This window comes from Hydra viridissima, unplaced genomic scaffold, assembly GCF_058129835.1.
Source record: "Hydra viridissima isolate aposymbiotic clone 2 unplaced genomic scaffold, HvirCarnegie_v1 scaffold_101, whole genome shotgun sequence".
Taxonomy (NCBI): Eukaryota; Metazoa; Cnidaria; class Hydrozoa; order Anthoathecata; family Hydridae; genus Hydra; species Hydra viridissima.
In genome coordinates, this window is record NW_028324370.1 from 17,776 (window position 1) to 34,196 (window position 16,421).

Consider the following 16,421-nt stretch of genomic DNA (forward strand, 5'->3'; position numbering starts at 1 on the left):
AAAATCAAAACGCTTTTTGGACGAAAGAAAAGAGATTAAAAGGAAAAAAGAGAAGAAAAAAAAAACAAAAAAATAGGTTATGTGTTATGAACATTTATTTTCTCACGCGATGACGTCTAGTTTTGTTAGAGTAATTAAAATATGGTATCAAGTTTGTAATTTCTATCTTATTTTTAGTTACGGATAATTGCCAATTATGTCACGTTTAGTATACACAACGCTGTTTTCTTAATAGCAATATGATACAAACAAGTTATAAAAAAAAAAGCGTTCGCTCGATCTTCCTTAGTCAGTTGAACAAAAAGAAATTTTCACAACATATGATTGATTTGGTTGTCCTAGCAAGCTGTTTTAGCAAACGACTAGAGGTTGCAACTGTTGTTCATTGAAAACGAAAAATCTAGCGTCAGCAAGAAATTTTTGAATACATAATGTACACAAAAGTGGCACTTACAAATGAAAATGTAAAAAAAAACTGTTTACCTTGATGCCAGACTCGCAGAGATGTTGTCGCTCGTTGCTATCGACTGCGAACAGCTTTGTTGTTTTTCGAAGTGCCTCTTCATTCTACTTATAGCCGAAGTTTTGGCTTCGAAAAAAAATACGAACGTCGTTAAGCTCAACGAGCTGCTTTAATTGTTGTTCGTGCGAAAACGAAATGCTTAAAACGGATAAAAGTGTTGGCGTAATTACACTTTTCGACCGCGATGCAGTTTGTCAACTCTAGCGTACTTTTTTGGCTCGTGGAGCAAAAGCCTCATGATAATAGCAAAGGCTTAAAATGTCTTAACATGTCAGCAAAGGCTTAATATGCTTAATAAACTGTGGTTAAGCTTTTGCGGTGCAGTTCATTTACAACTTAATTTGCAACTTGCTGGCACAAGCAAACGTTTATGACTTCTCGTTTAAGACAGTTGAGCGAAATCAGTCGACTCACTCATTCTCCCTTTTCTGTTTTGTTTTTGTTTTGTTTTTTTGTTTTTGTTTTTGTTTTTGTTTGTTTTTTTTTTTTTCTTTGTTTGTCTTTTGTTTAAAATGTAAAAAACTCGAAAGGAAAGTTGTTGCTTTGTTTGCTTATTGAAAGTTTTCGCCAGTTGCAAGACTTAGTTTTGTTTTTGTTTACTTATTAAAATATCGAGGAAAATATTTGAGGACATCGCATTCTAATGGTGCCTTTATAACAACATCTAACGATTTAACGTTTAATGTTGTGCTCAAAAAAAAAATTCCTTTTATATCTCTCAATGGTCTCCAACGATAAAACTGCCGACCAATCGCAACGATTAAACAGCCAACCAATGGCAGCTCAATGGTCTCCAAACAAGAGACTGCCGACCAATGGCAGCTCAGTGGTTTGAGAAGTGAGATCATTCGATTTCCTTTTATTATCTCCAGTTTGAACTAGTGCTTGGCTTGTGGTGCAGAAACTAAAACTTCCCGTTTTTGTATTTTGTTTTGAATTTCTTTGCTTTGAGCTTTTTAATCGATCGATAGCTTTAGGAGAAAAGAAGAAACCCCTCTGACGAAGTCTTGGCTTTTTTAAAAACGCTCAAATTTTGGCAAACAAATCTCATACGAAACGCTACTTTGATGTCAAGCTTTCGTTACTCCCTACTCCCTTCTAGCGGAGGGCGGCAAAAAGGTGTTGCATCCTAGAGCTAAAAGTGAGGAGGGAAGCAAGTTTTTTTTTCGTTTTGTTTGCTTTTTTATGTTTTTTGTTTTTTTGAGGGGGGAGAGTTAGAGGGTAAGGGGGTTAGGATTAGAGGGGGTTGGGGTTACGGTTTGGAAACCTGGGGACGAGGATATCAAGCAGGAGTTTAGTGTCCACGAGGGGCGTCCTTCGGTTGTAACGTGCCGCTAGGTGCACGCGTCTAGTAGTTTCGTTGCATCGACCTAGAGGAGTTCTCCGAAAGGTCTTGCGCTTTGGGCTCGGGCAAACGGCCTGCATCCATTGTAAACACGGTCTCTGCCGTTAGAAAATCGTTAACCAGGCTTTTGTGAGCTTTAACAACCATCCCTTTGAGTTTAAAACGAACGTTTCCCCAAAAGCCATTCGAGATGGAGGTACTCACGGAGGTTTGTTACGGTAACAACCCTGTGGTTTGCCATCTTCTTTCTTTCCGCAGCGTCGCAAACGGATCGGCCGGTCTCTTAGGTGACGAAAAAACGTCTGATCTCTCGACTGGAATGCTTAACGTACTAAGATTAGAAGAGTTAGTACTAAGAGTCGCATCTGGCCGCCGTAATTTTCTTCGATGATGTACTTGAAAATTTCGTGACGTCGTTTTCAAAGCTCTAGGGTCGATTTTAACCTTCGACCTTAAAGTCGATTTTAGCCTTCGGTGTGGCTCTGTACAACTTTTGCGGTGAAAAAGCTTGCGCGGAGTCTACAGTTGTATTTAGCCGACAGACGCTGGCAACGCAGAAACAGAATGACTCTTGGGCGGCGCAAACCGAGCGTTCAGCAAATTTCTAGCATTTTACGTCAAAGCGGACAATCTGCACGACAAATAAAGCTAACTTTCTCGTTGCAACAGTTAGTCACTGGACGTTGGACGAGTGTGTACAGCTGTTTTGCGTCGAAAGCCGACCGGTGGTCGGATGCGACTCTTCTTTTCATTCGAAAATCAGAACCTGGCCATCAGTCGTGTATCACCATCGAATGCTTAATGTAGTGATTTCTCGAAACGACAAAAGCTTGTAAAACAAACAGCTTCGCTGTACTGTTGCCTAGTATGTTAACGGATGGCCAGGAACAACCTTGGTCTGTAAAGAATGAGTTCGTTTTTCCATTCGAGGCACTAATTACTGCAGTTTTAAAAGTCACCTAAAGTATAAGCTCATCTCTCCATTCAAGAAAAACAAGCATCAGAGTTTCGGAAAGTTTGCATGCACGACACCACCATCGATGATACTTAAACAAACAGAAAATGAATTGCAAAACAGAACCACTGAATTGCAAAACATAACAACGGACAGCTTGTAAAAAGCATGGTGATGAGCTTCTTCAATCCAATCAAGGAACCAAGCATCACAGTTTCGGCAATGGTGCATGTGCAAATCAGCAAACTGTGATACTTAATCAAACAACTTCACTGTTTTGCTTAGTTTAAGAACGGATGGCTAAGAACAACCTCGTTAGTGAGTATGAAGTCATCTCTTCATTCAAGGAATTAATAATCAGAGTTTTAGAAGTCTCTTACGTGCGATACTACTATCAACGGTACTTAATCAAACAGCCTCTCAGAATGGCCTAGTTTGAGAACGGAAGGCTAGGAACAACCTTAGTAGTGGGTCATCAGTTCAACTTTTCATTCAAGGAATTAAGCATCTAAAATCTGAAAAATAAAAAGAAGAGCTCTTTGTTAGAAGTTCTTATTTTTATTTTTCCTCAACTTCTATTTCGTTTCTTTTTTTCTTTTTTTTTTTTAATGATAGTTTTTCTTTTTTTTTTATCTATTTTGTTCGTTTAAATTAATACAACAGGCGTTTTAGGTCGTTTCTGTAACATTATTTAACACTTTAAATTGTAATAAATATTTGAACTGAAGAAAATCCTTTTCGTAACGTTAAAATGTCATAAGAACATTTCATCTTTACCAAATACGCTTGTAAAAATAGTTTCACTTTTAAAGTTTGTTGTATATGTCTTTTAATTTAGTGAATCGCAATTTGGATTCTCTTAGGCGCACATCTACTTTAGTTGCTTTTTCTTAAAGAAAGGTCACCAGAGTTATCTTACACAGCTCCTGCAGCATAATCTTTAACAAAATACTCTTTTGAAAAGTTTTACATTGAAATAAACAAAAGCCATTTGCGTAAATAGAGATAAATTAGAGAATAAAAAGTGCATAAACGCCTCGCTACTTTGATGAAGAAGAAACGGATGACTAGATGCAACTTTTTAATTTCGCGTGCTATCTCTTTCGATTAAGGTACTTTTTGAATATTTTTTCAAAGAAATGTTAGCGTAGTTTTCCTTTTTTAAATTTAAATCATGTTTAAAGGTAGTTTTTGAATGTTTTTTCAAAGAAATGTTAGCGTAGTTTTCATCTATTAAATCTAAATCATGTTTAAAGGTAGTTTTCGAATATTTTTTCAAAGAAAAGTTAGCGTAGGTTTCCTCTTTTAGATCTAGCTTATGTTTAAGGTAGTTTTTGAGTATTTTTTCAAAGAAAAGTTAGCGTAGTTTTCCTCTTTTAGATCTAGCTTATGTTTAAGGTAGTTTTTGAGTATTTTTTCAAAGAAAAGTTAGCATAGTTTTCCTCTTTTGGATATAGCTTATGTTTAAGGTAGTTTTTAAATATTTTTTTAAAGAAAAGTTAGCGTAGTTTTCCTCCTTTAGATCTAGCTTTATAATTCAGGTAGTTTTTGAATATTTTTTCAAATAAAAATTAGCAAAGTTTAGCTTATTTAGCATGACATCACAAAATACTAAACTCAAAAAGGCAAGATAAAGTATAAGATAAACGTAAAATAAGATATAGATGAAACAAATGTTAGGCTGCATAAAATCTAAAACTGCATTGCCTATCATAAACACAAACGTCTAGTAAGAGCTTTTAAAGTTCGTTCTTTTCGTCTTTTAATTTGGTGAATCGCGATTTGAATTTTCTAAAGCGCACATGCCTCTCAGTTGCTTTTTTCTTAAGGAAAGGTCACCAGAGTTTTTTTACGCAGCTCCTGCAGCATAATCTTTAACAAAATACTCTTTTGTATATCATTACACAGAAATAAACAAAAACCATTTGCGTAAACAGAGATAAATTAGAACTCAAAAGTGCATAAAAAGCCTCGCTACTTTGCTATAGAAGAAGTGGATGACTAGATACAACTTTGTAAATTCGTGTACTACCTCGATGGATTAAGGTATTTTTCGAAAGTTTTTTTAAAGCAAAAATAGCGCAGTCTTCCTCTTTTAAATCTACCTTATGTCTAAGGCAGTTTTTGAATAGATTTTCAAAGAAAGGTTAGCGTAGTTTTCCACTTTTAAGTTTAGCTTATGTAGCTTGACAAAACAACACACAAAAAGACAAGATAAAATATCAGATAAACGTAAAATAAAATATAAATGAAACTAAAGTTAGGCTGCATAAAAAACAAACAACTTAATAATCTACTAGACATGTTTAAGTTGAATTAAGTAAAGTCCTTTGCGCAAATTTGGGTAAATAAGAGATTAAAAGTCCATAAAAAGCCTCGATACTTTGCTGAAGAAGAAGATGACTATATGCAACTTTTTAAAATCGTGAGCTATCTATATCGATTTAGGTCCTTTTTGAGTACTTTTTCAATGAGAAGTTAGCGCAGTTTTCCTCTTTTAAGATTGGATCATGAAGCTTGACATAACAAAACACAAAACTAACAAAGGCAAGACAAAATATAAGGTAAACGCAATATAAAATATAGATGAAATTAAAGTTAGGCTGCATAAAATAAACGGGTAACAATACTCTTCTATGTATATTTACATTGAGTTAAATAAAATCCTTTGCGCAAATATAGGTATGTTAGAGAGTAAAAGTGCATAAAAAGCCTCGCTACATTGCTGTAGAAGAAGTGGATGACTAGATACAAACTTTTAAATTTGTGTGCTGTCTCTATCGAATAAGGTAGTTTTCGAAAGTTTTTTCAAAGCAAAAATAGCGCAGTGTTCCTCTTTTAAATTTAGATTATCTCAAAGGTAGATTTTGAATAGTTTTTCAAAGAAAGGTTAGCGTAGCTTTCCTCTTTTAAGTTTAGCTTATGTAGCTTGACATCACAAAACACAAAGCTCAAAAAGACAAAATAAAATATAAGATAAACGTGAAATAAAATACAGATGAAGCTAAAGTTAGACTGCATAAAAAACCAACAACATAATAATCTACTAGGTATGTTTACATTAAATTAAATAAAATCCTATGCGCAAATATAGGTATGTTAGAGAGAAAAAGCCTCGCTACTTTGTTAAAGGTAGTTTTTGAATAGTTTTTCAAAGAAAGGTTAGCGTAGTTTTCCTCTTTAAAGTTTAGTTTATGTAGCTTGATATCACAAAACACAAAACTCAAAAAAGAAAAGTAAGATAAAAGTTAATCGTAAAATAAAATATAGGTGAAATAATTGTTAGGCTGCATAAAAGAAAAAAAAAATCATAGCATAATAATCTTCTATATATGCTTGGATTGAATTAAATGAATTCCTTTGCGTAAATATAAGCAAACTAGTGAGAAAAAGTGCATAAAAAGCATCGCTACTTTGCTGCAGAAGAAGTGGATGACTATATGCAACTTTTTAAAATTGTGTGCTATCTCTATCGATTAAGGTGGTTTTCGAAAGTTTTTTCAAAGCAAAAATAGCGTAGTTTTCCTCTTTTAAATCTAGCTTTTGTCTAGGGTAGTTTATGAATAGATTTTCAAAGAAAGGTTAGCGTAGCATTCCTCTTTTAAGTTTAGCTTAAAATTCTTGGCATCACAAAACACAAAACTCAAAAAGATAAGATAAAATATAAGATAAACCTAAAACATAATATAAATGAAACTAAAGATAAGCTGCATAAAAAACTAACAACATAATAATCTACTAGGCATGTTTAAATTGAATTATATAAAATCCTTTGCGCAAATATAGGTATGTTAGTAAAAAAGCATTAAAAGCCTCGCAACTTTGTTAAAGGTAGATTTTGAATAGTTTTTCAAAGAAAGGTTAGCGTAGTTTTCCTCTTTTATGTTTAGATTATGTAGCTTGACATCACAAAACACAAAGCTCAAAAAGACAAAATAAAATATAAGATAAACGTAAAATATAGATGAAACAAAGTTTACACTGCATAATAAACAAACAACATAATTATCTACTAGGCATGTTTAAGTTGAACTAAATAAATTCCTTTGCGCAAATATGGGAAAGTTAGACAGTAAAAATCCATAAAAAGCCTCGATACTTTGCTGAAGAAGATGACTATATGCAACTTTTTAAAATCGTGAGCTATCTATATCGATTTAGGTCCTTTTTGAGTACTTTTTCAATGGAAAGTTAGCGCAGTTTTCCTCTTTTAAGATTAGATTATGAAGCTTGACATAATAAAACACAAAACTAACAAAGGCAAGATAAAATATAAGGTAGTTTTCGAATGTTTTTTCAAAGCAAAATTAGCGTAGTGTTCCTCTTTTAAATCTAGATTATCTCAAAGGTAGATTTTGAATAGTTTTTCAAAGAAAAGTTAGCGTAGCTTTCCTCTTTTAACATTAGCTTATGTAGCTTGACATCACAGAACACAAAAACATAAAATAAAATATAAGACAAATAGATGTAGCTAAAGTTAGGCTGCATAAAAAACCAACAACATAAAATATCTACTAGGCATGTTTAAATTGAATTAAATAAAACCCTTTGCGCAAAAATAGAGAGTAAAATGCATAATGTTAGAGAGTAAAAGTGCATAGAAAGCCTCGCTACTTTGCTGTAGAAGAAGTGGATGACTAGATACACTTTTTTAAACTTGTGTGCTATCTCTATCGAATAAGGTAGTTTTCGAGAGTTTTTTCAAAGCAAAATTAGCGTAGTGTTCCTCTTTTAAATCTAGATTATCTCAAAAATAGATTTCGAATAGTTTTTCAAAGAAAGGTTAGCGTAGCTTTCCTCTTTTAACATTAGCTTATGTAGCTTGACATCACAGAACACAAAAAGATAAAATAAAATATAAGACAAACGTAAAATGAAAAATAGATGTAGCTTAAGTTAGACTGCATAAAAAACCAACAACATAATAATCTAACAGGTATGTTTAAGTTGAATTAAATAAAACCCTCTGCGCAAATATAGGTATGCTAGAGAGTAAAAAGGCATAAAAAGCCTCGCTACTTTGTTAAAGGTAGTTTTTGAATAGTTTTTCAAAGACAGGTTAGCGTAAATTTCCTCTTTAAAGTTTAGCTTATGTAGCTTGACATCACAAAATATAAAACTCAAAAAGACAAGATAAAATATAAGATAAACGCAAAATAAAATATAGATGAAACTAAAGTTAGGCTGCATAAAAAACCAACAACATAATAATCTACTAGGCATGTTTAAATTGAAATAAATAAAATCGTTTGCGCAAAAATAGCTATGTTAGAGAGTAAAAGTGCATAGAAAGCCTCGCTACTTTGGTGTAAAAGAAGTGGATCACTAGATACAACATTTTAAAATCGTGTGCTATCTCTATCGATTAAGGTGGTTTTCGAAAGTTTTTTCAAAGCAAAAATAGCGTAGTCTTCCTCTTTTAAATCTAGATTATGTCTAAGGTAGTTTTTGAACAGTTTTTCAAAGAAAGGTTAGCGTAGCTTTCCTCTTTTAACATTAGCTTATGTAGCTTGACATCACAAAACACAAAACTCAAAAAGACAAAATAAAATATAAGATAAACGTAAAATAAAATGTAGATGAAGCTAAAGTTAGGCTGCATGAAATAAACGGGTAACAATATTTTTCTATGTATGTTTACATTGAGTTATATAAAATCCTCTGCGCAAATATAGGTATGTTAGAGAGTAAAAGTGCATAAAAAGCCTCGCTACTTTGTTAAAGGTTGTTTTTGAATAGTTTTTCAAAAAAAGGTTAGCGTAGTTTTCCTCTTTTAACATTAGCTTATGTAGCTTGACATCACAAAGCACAAAACTCAAAAAGACAAAATAAAATATAAGATAAACGTAAAATAAAATACAGATGAAGCTAAAGTTAGGCTGCATAAAATAAACGGGTAACAATATTTTTCTATGTATGTTTACATTGAGTTAAATAAAATCCTCTGCGCAAATATAGGTATGTTAGAGAGTAAAAGTGCATAAAAAGCCTCGCTACTTTGTTAAAGGTAGTTTTTGAATAGTTTTTCAAAAAAAAGGTTAGCGTAGTTTTCCTCTTTAAAGTTTAGCTTATGTAGCTTGACATCACAAAACACAAAACTCAAAAAGACAAGATAAAATATAAGATAAACGCAAAACAAAATATAGATGAAACTAAAGTTAGGCTGCATATAAAACCAACAACATAATATTCTACTAGCCTAGTTTTCCTCTTTTAAGTTTAGATTATGTAGCTTGACATCACAAAACGCAAAAAGGCAAGACAAAATACAAGGTAAACGTAAAATAAAGTAGAAGTGAAACAAAAGATAGGTTGCATAAATACAAAAACTGCATTGCCAAAAATAGAATTTGTTGTCTAGAAAGACTTTTTAAAGTTTGTTTCTTTCGTCTATTGACTTAGTGAATCGCGATCTGGTTTTTCTTAGGCGCGCTTGTTTCTTAGTTGTTTTTTTTTGTAAAGAAAGTTTATTCAGACGTTTTTTTTACGCAACTCCTTTAACATTATTTTTAACAAAGTATTCTTTTATACGTGTTTACATTGAAATAAAACCCTTTGCGTAAATAGAGATAAATTAGAGAGCAAAAGCCTCACTACTTTGCAGAAGAAGAATTGGATGGCAAGATACAACTTTTTAAATTCGTGTGCTTTCTCTTTTAAGGTACTTTTTGAATATTTTTTCAAAGAAAAGTTAGCGTAGTTTTCCTCTTTTAAGTTTAGCTTACGCAGCTTGACATCACAAAACGCAAAAACCAATAAGGCATGATAAAATACAAGATAAACGTAAAATAAAATAGAAGTGAAACAAAAGTTAGACACCATAAAAAAAAAACAAACAAAAAAAAAAACATAATATACTTCTATGTATGTTTACATTGAACTTAATAAAATCCTTTGTGTAAATATATGAAAAAATAGAGAGTAAGAGTTCATAAAAAAAGCCTCGCTATTTTGCTGAAGAAGAAATGGATGTCTAGATCTTTTAAAATAAGGAACTTTTTGATTTCTTTTTCCGAAAAATGGTTGGAGCAGTTTTCCTTTTTTAAATTTCACTTATGCAGTTTAACATCACAGAAAATATTAATTTGCTTTTTAACAAACTCTTAAAAACATCAGAAGTAATTCTAAATGCAACTCTATTAAAAGTGTTAACAGAATAACAAAACGACTTTTTTTTTTTTTTAAAGATAAAAAAAGTTTGAACTATCTTTAAATAAGAAATGTGAGAACAGTTTAACAGAACTTCTTGTTTATTATGTATTTAGCGAAACAGATAAATATATTTGCAAAAGCATAGAGAAAACAAACTACACAAAAGGCCCATCTTTATTGCCAAACTGAACAAACTTTTCTAAACTACATAAATGGTCTCACTATATTGCCATATTGAACAAACTTTTCTAAACTACCCTCTTTTTGAATTTTTAGCTTCATGTTTTTAATTTTGTCTTTAATATGGCTTCGGTAGGAGTACTTTTGCAAGACATGAATGAGCTTGTCACTGCTATGATTTGCCAAGATGCCAAGGTAATCTTTGTACGAGCAACTTGAGCTTACATCTGTAAACACGTCTTGCAAGATGTATGCCAACACTAAAGCTGCACATCGAGGAAAACTTCTGGTGTTGAACCATTCGTTGTGGCCAGGGCAAGCATTCAGCTTTTCAACTATTTCATCTAAAATTTTACAAACTCAAGTCATAACACAAAGAGATTAAATCGAATATTCATTTGGTTCTGAAGCATGACAAGATTAATTTTGTTTTTTTATTTGTTTTTTTTGTTGACCTTATTGTTTGCACTGATAGCAATAACTGGTTTTTGAAAGATTACCTAATTGGCATTGGCTAACTTCTGCTTTGTTTTCCTTTGTTCTTGGCTGAGTTGATCCTGAAATAAAATAAAACCATGTTCATTTTTCTAATTCATAAAAAAACCATCAACAGTTTCTAAGTGTTAGAGATAATAACAAGCTGTGCATGATTTCTAACGGTGATGTTTCTAACTTCATCATTAGAAATCGGGTAGACACAACTTTCTAAAAGTGCACTTAGCAATGATGGCTAGTTTTTATTAACAGTTAACCATCTGAAATTGTGCAAGAAGAGGTTTGTGTTTATATATGTTTGTATAAATTAGGTTTTACATTACCGATGTGTTCTTGAGTAAAAGATGGCATTTCCAACTTGATTTTTTTTCTTCTTGGATCTTTTACTTCTAAAACATAATCAGTTTTAGTATCATTCACTTGTGTAAACATTTAAGCAATCACAGAATTAGTCCTGCAACAAATACATACACACTTCTGTGTTGTTTTTTTTGTTTTTTTTTTTGTTTTTTTTATTGTTTTTCTTTTTTTTTTTTTTTTTTACAGCTTTAACAATAACAATAGGGCAAGGAGTTAATTTGGGCATTTTTATTTTTTGAAAGCGTGTTGAGATTTGCATAAAAATCAAAAATCAAAAAGAATTTACCTCTGGATGTACAAGCAAGACTTTGGCTAAATAGACTACCAACAGATTGAACAGCACCAGGTGAGGGCTGTTTTTCAAGAACAGTACCAGCCTGTTGGACTGGAACAGCTGAAAGAAACAAACTGGGTTTGGCCATCGTTTGCTGACGAGCAACAAGATTAGGAGCCAGAGGAACAGAAAAGACCTCTTTTGAAGGATTAAAAACAACTTGCAGAGAAGGAGCAACATGAACAGGTTTGGCAACCACTTGCTTATGAGCAGGTTCAAGAAGAGCAGGTTCAAGAAGAGCAGGTTCAAGAAGAGCAGCTTCAGGAGGAGCATGGAAAACACGTGTGACAGCCATAAGATTATCTTGCTGTGAAGCAACATTAGACACTGTTTCCAGCAGAACAGAAAAGACCTCTTTTGAAGGACTGAAAGCAACTTGTTGAGCAGGAGCAGCAGAAACAGGTTTGGCAACCACTTGCTCACTAAAGTAAACTGGAGAAAGTTGTGCATGGTGTTCAATAAAATCCGGTTCATCAGGAAATAATGTTAATGCAAGAGGAGAACAAGCTGTGCCAACAGGAACAGCTAGAGTCTGATCTACATCCATACAAACAGCTTGTTCATTAGGAACTAGTTGTGCAAGAGCAGAGGATAGTTCAAGAACTGGACCAGCGATTGTTTGTTCAGAAGGAACAGACGAAACAGGAGTTGAGCTAGGTTCACACAAGAAATCTACAACATGTTCGTTGCTGTCCTCTAAAGGAGCATTGTTTTCTACAGCTGGAGAAAATGGAACCACTGTGGTACAACCGAAAGTAGCAGCACATTCTTCAGAGTCAGAACCGGAGTCTGAATCTTCCTCAAAAATGTCCTCAACATCATGAAAACCGTACTCCTCTGCATTAGTTCGGAGCCAGTCCATCACATCCTTCTCCTCCTTTGGTGGTCTCTCAGACTTTTCAACAGTCAAAGACTCTATGACTCCGAAGGACTGTCCGATGCCCAGGGCAAAGCGCAACTCCTCTGCAGCGTTCCACTGGGACACATAAAAGCTATCCATTGTGTGTCTGCTGTGCTTCATGTAGAGTGTAGCAAACCGCTCGCGATCTTCTTTGCTGTTGTTGGCAAAGTAAGTGGCTATCGAACCGCGAATGCAAGTGGGAGTAAGACGCTTCATGGGAATGTTTACTTGGCTTTTTCTGAAGCAGGACGTCAGGCTAGAGGTGATAGCAGAGGAACCCATCTGGTAAACAGGCACTCTAGTTGCACCTAGTGTCACACCTTCGTCTTTGTTGGCTCTCACCGAAGGAAAAAGGGGCCTGTAGCAGTCGCTCAACTCCAAAACAGTCTTGGTGTCTGCAGCCATGTAGTGAGAGTCGTTGACAAGAAGGTCTCTGTATCTCAGCAAATAAATATCGATCAACACTTTCAAGTCGTTCGGCACTAGAATGTTTTTGGCTCCGTACTTGTATGCTGTTTTGTAGCGCTCTTGCACAATGCAATATCCACACTCACTCTTCTCAGCAGCCATGTAGTCTCTAATGTTTAAAAGAGCAATGTTAGATTTTCTTAAACTGTTAATTACAGTGACAGAGAGCAGAAGATGGTTTCGTAGAGACACAGCATTGTCTCTAGTCAGCGGAAGAGACGCCTTTCTAATCGATTCCACTAAGTCTCTTACGTATGCAGACTTGCCATATTCGGTCAGCAAACTGACATTGATGATGTTGATGCTTTTTCTTCTTTTCACAAGGCTCCTCCTCAAAGAACGAAAGGGCCTCAGCACTTTTCGCAACTCATCCACCTTGCAGCGCAAACGTCGGATGGCCTCATGAGAAAGTCCGAAATAGACGTTTCTGGCTTCACTGAAACGAAACAGGAGACAAAGGGAGACGAGGCGGTTGTACAACGTGTGACAAGACATGGCTTTTGTTTGGTCAAGTTCACTCAGCTTGGAATTGAGCTGAATTTTCTTAAAGTGCAAGGAGAAGTATCTATCCTCCAAAACATTGGAATTGGTGAGGGCGTTTGGGTGCAGCGTCAACGTGCTGTCACAACAAGTCAATATTTCCACAACTGCATTTTTGTAGATCTTTGCTTGTGACCAAGTGTTGTTGTTGGCTACCACAAGCCACTTTTCAAAGTCTCTGAAGAGCTCATCTGCTGACTGGTAATAAAAGTGAAAAGCATCTTTGTCCAGCTGAAACAAGAGTCTCTTTTCTTCGGTCAAGACATAGGAGCTGGAAACCAAGTGCTCTAAGGAATCGAAATCAGAGTCAAGGACGGATTCGGTGTTCAGCTCTTTGTTTTCTACAGAGGTGCATTGGTTTGCAGAAGGAGCCTCGGACGAACCAGCAACTGGTGAGGGCAAGCTTAAAAGAGGATCAGAGGAAAGAACCGGAGAAGAAAAAGAGGAGGAAGGCCCAGGAGCAGAGGATGCAGAGCCTGATGCAGACGCTTGTTCAGCTACTGGCTTAATACCAAAGAAGGCAGGTCGAATAAATTGAGGGACATAGAGCTTCTCGTTGTCGTATCGCTTTGCCTCTGCAATCTTTTGTTTGATCATCTTGGAATCGTAGAAATGAGTCTCTTTCAAGTGTATGTCCAGTCGGTCGTAATACTTCCAACATTGCAAACAGGGGTAAGGTTTTGGACAGCCGGACTTGCGTTCGAGACGAGCATGCTGAAACTTCCTGACCATTGCAGAGTAAAAGATGGAAGCTTCATCCAAAGTCCAAGAATGATCTTTTTTAGTCAAGTGTCTTTTAATGCTTGTGGACGAATGTTTGCACAAAGGCATCGGACAGCTAACAGCGTACCTCTTCTTGGTACCATAGAAAGGTACAACCCTGTTTACGGAGCCACACGCTGCAACTAATGCGGCCCTGACTTTGTTTTTGAGCTTTAAGTCTCTCTGTTCTTGTGACTGCTTTCTTTTCTTTTTTTTTGCTTTAGAGTTTGGAGAAGAAGCAACAACAGAGTTGTTTTCTTGTGAAGAAGACATGTTCAGGTGTTTGTTTGCAACGGTTTTTGCTAAAAAAAGAAAACAGTCAGTGAGAGTTTTTTTCTTCTGCCTGCATCCAATCCTGGAATGTTTACAACTGCAGGGAAGAGCTGTGTTTTTTCGAATCCTCTGCAAAAGAGAAAAAAAGAAAGAAAAGAGAGCAACAAGAAGAAACAAAGTTTCCACTAGCAAATGAAAAAGAATGAGAGCAACTAGCATTACATGCATGGTGGCAGCAGTGATTGCTATTATGAGAAGGAGAATGAGAAAAAAAAAAAGAAAAAGAAAAGAAACAAATAAATAAAGAGATGGAGTTTGAGAGGATCTCGCAACCATATGACTCAAAGAAAGAAACTGTGTTGAAAAAAGGCAAGAGAGGGCAAATAGAACTTGCTAACAAGGACAAATGACAGACATAACTACAACAGTAACAACTCTCATTGCAAGCATAATAACAACAGCATCAGCATCACTGACTCAGAGAGTGTTGACATAACAAAAAAGAAAACAAAAGTACAAGCCAAGTGGGGGAACATTAACAAACACTCATTGCAACTATAACAACAACAACAACAGCAACAGCATCACTGACTCAGAGGGTATTGATAAAAAAAAACAAGCAAAACAAAAACAAACAAAAAAACAAATAAAAAAACAAAACAAGCAAATTGGGTGAACAGTAACAACTCTCATTGCAAGCATAATAACAACAACAGCATCAGCATCAGCATCACTGACTCAGAGAGTGTTGACAAAATAAAATAGACAATAAGCAAGCAAAGTGGGTGAACAGTAACAACTCTCACTGCAAGCATAATAACAACAACAGCATCAGCATCAGCATCACTGACTCAGAGAGTGTTGATAAAATAAAACAGATTATAAACAAACAAAGTGGGTGAACAGTAACAGCTCTCATTGAAAGCATAATAACAACAACAGCATCAGCATCAGCATCACTGACTCAGAGAGTGTTGATAAAATAAAACAGATTATAAACAAACAAAGTGGGTGAACAGTAACAGCTCTCATTGAAAGCATAATAACAACAACAGCATCAGCAACAGCATCACTAACTCAGAGGATATATAAAAAAACAAACAAACAAACAAACAAAACAAAAACAAAAAAAAACAAGCAAAGTGGCTGAACAGTAACAGCTATCATTGCAAGTAAAATAACAACAACAGCATCAGCAACATCATCACTGACTCAGAGAGTGGTGATAAAATAAAACAGATTAAAAAACAAGCAAAGTGGCTAAACAGTAACAACTATAAATACAAGTAAAATGACAAAAGCAGCAACAGCATCACTAACTCGCAGGGTGTTGATAAAAAAAAAAAGCAACAAACAAACAAAGCAAGCAAAGTGGGTGAACATTAACACTCATTGCAACTATAATAACACCAACAGCAACAGCATCAGTGACTCAAAGGGTGTTGATAAACAAAAACAAAGGCACAAACAAAACAAGCAGAGTGGGGGAACATTAACAACACTTATTGCAAGCATAATAACAACAACAGCATCAGCATCTCTGACTCAGAGAGTGTTGATAAAATAAAATAGATTATAAACATGCCAAGTTTGTGAACATTAACAAACACTCATTGCAACTATAACAACGACTACAGCAACAGCATCACTTACTCAGAGAGTGTTGAGAAAAAAAACAACAAAAAAAACAAAAACAAAACAAAACAGAAAACAGAAGTACAAGCCAAGTGGGGGAACATTAACAAACACTCATTGCAACTAAAACAACAACAACAGCAACAGCATCACTTGCTCAGAGGATATTGATAAAAAAAACAAACAAACAAACAAACAAAACAAGCAAAGTGGCTGAACAGTAACAGCTATCATTGCAAGTAAAATAACAACAACAGCATCAGCAACATCATCACTGACTCAGAGAGTGGTGATAAAATAAAACAGATTAAAAAACAAGCAAAGTGGCTGAACAGTAACAACTATAAATACAAGTAAAATGACAAAAGCAGCAACAGCATCACTAACTCGCAGGGTGTTGATAAAAAAAAAAGCAACAAACAAACAAAGCAAGCAAAGTGGGTGAACATTAACACTCATTGCAACTATAATAACACCAACAGCAACAGCATCAGTGAC

At 34.8% G+C, this 16,421-nt stretch overlaps 1 protein-coding gene across 1 annotated transcript; it reads right to left on the reverse strand.

Annotated features, from left to right (window-relative positions):
- Positions 1 to 10,133: 10,133 nt before the first annotated feature.
- Positions 10,134 to 14,650, reverse strand: LOC149875929 (uncharacterized). The gene is made up of 4 exons (XM_090076021.1): positions 11,297 to 14,650; positions 10,974 to 11,039; positions 10,656 to 10,712; positions 10,134 to 10,499 (listed from the first exon to the last, which is right to left on the reverse strand). The coding sequence occupies exons 1-4, from the start codon at positions 14,622 to 14,624 to the stop codon at positions 10,180 to 10,182; spliced, it is 3,771 nt and encodes a 1,256-aa protein (XP_089932147.1). The 5' UTR covers positions 14,625 to 14,650; the 3' UTR covers positions 10,134 to 10,179.
- Between the last annotated feature and the right edge of the window lie 1,771 nt (positions 14,651 to 16,421).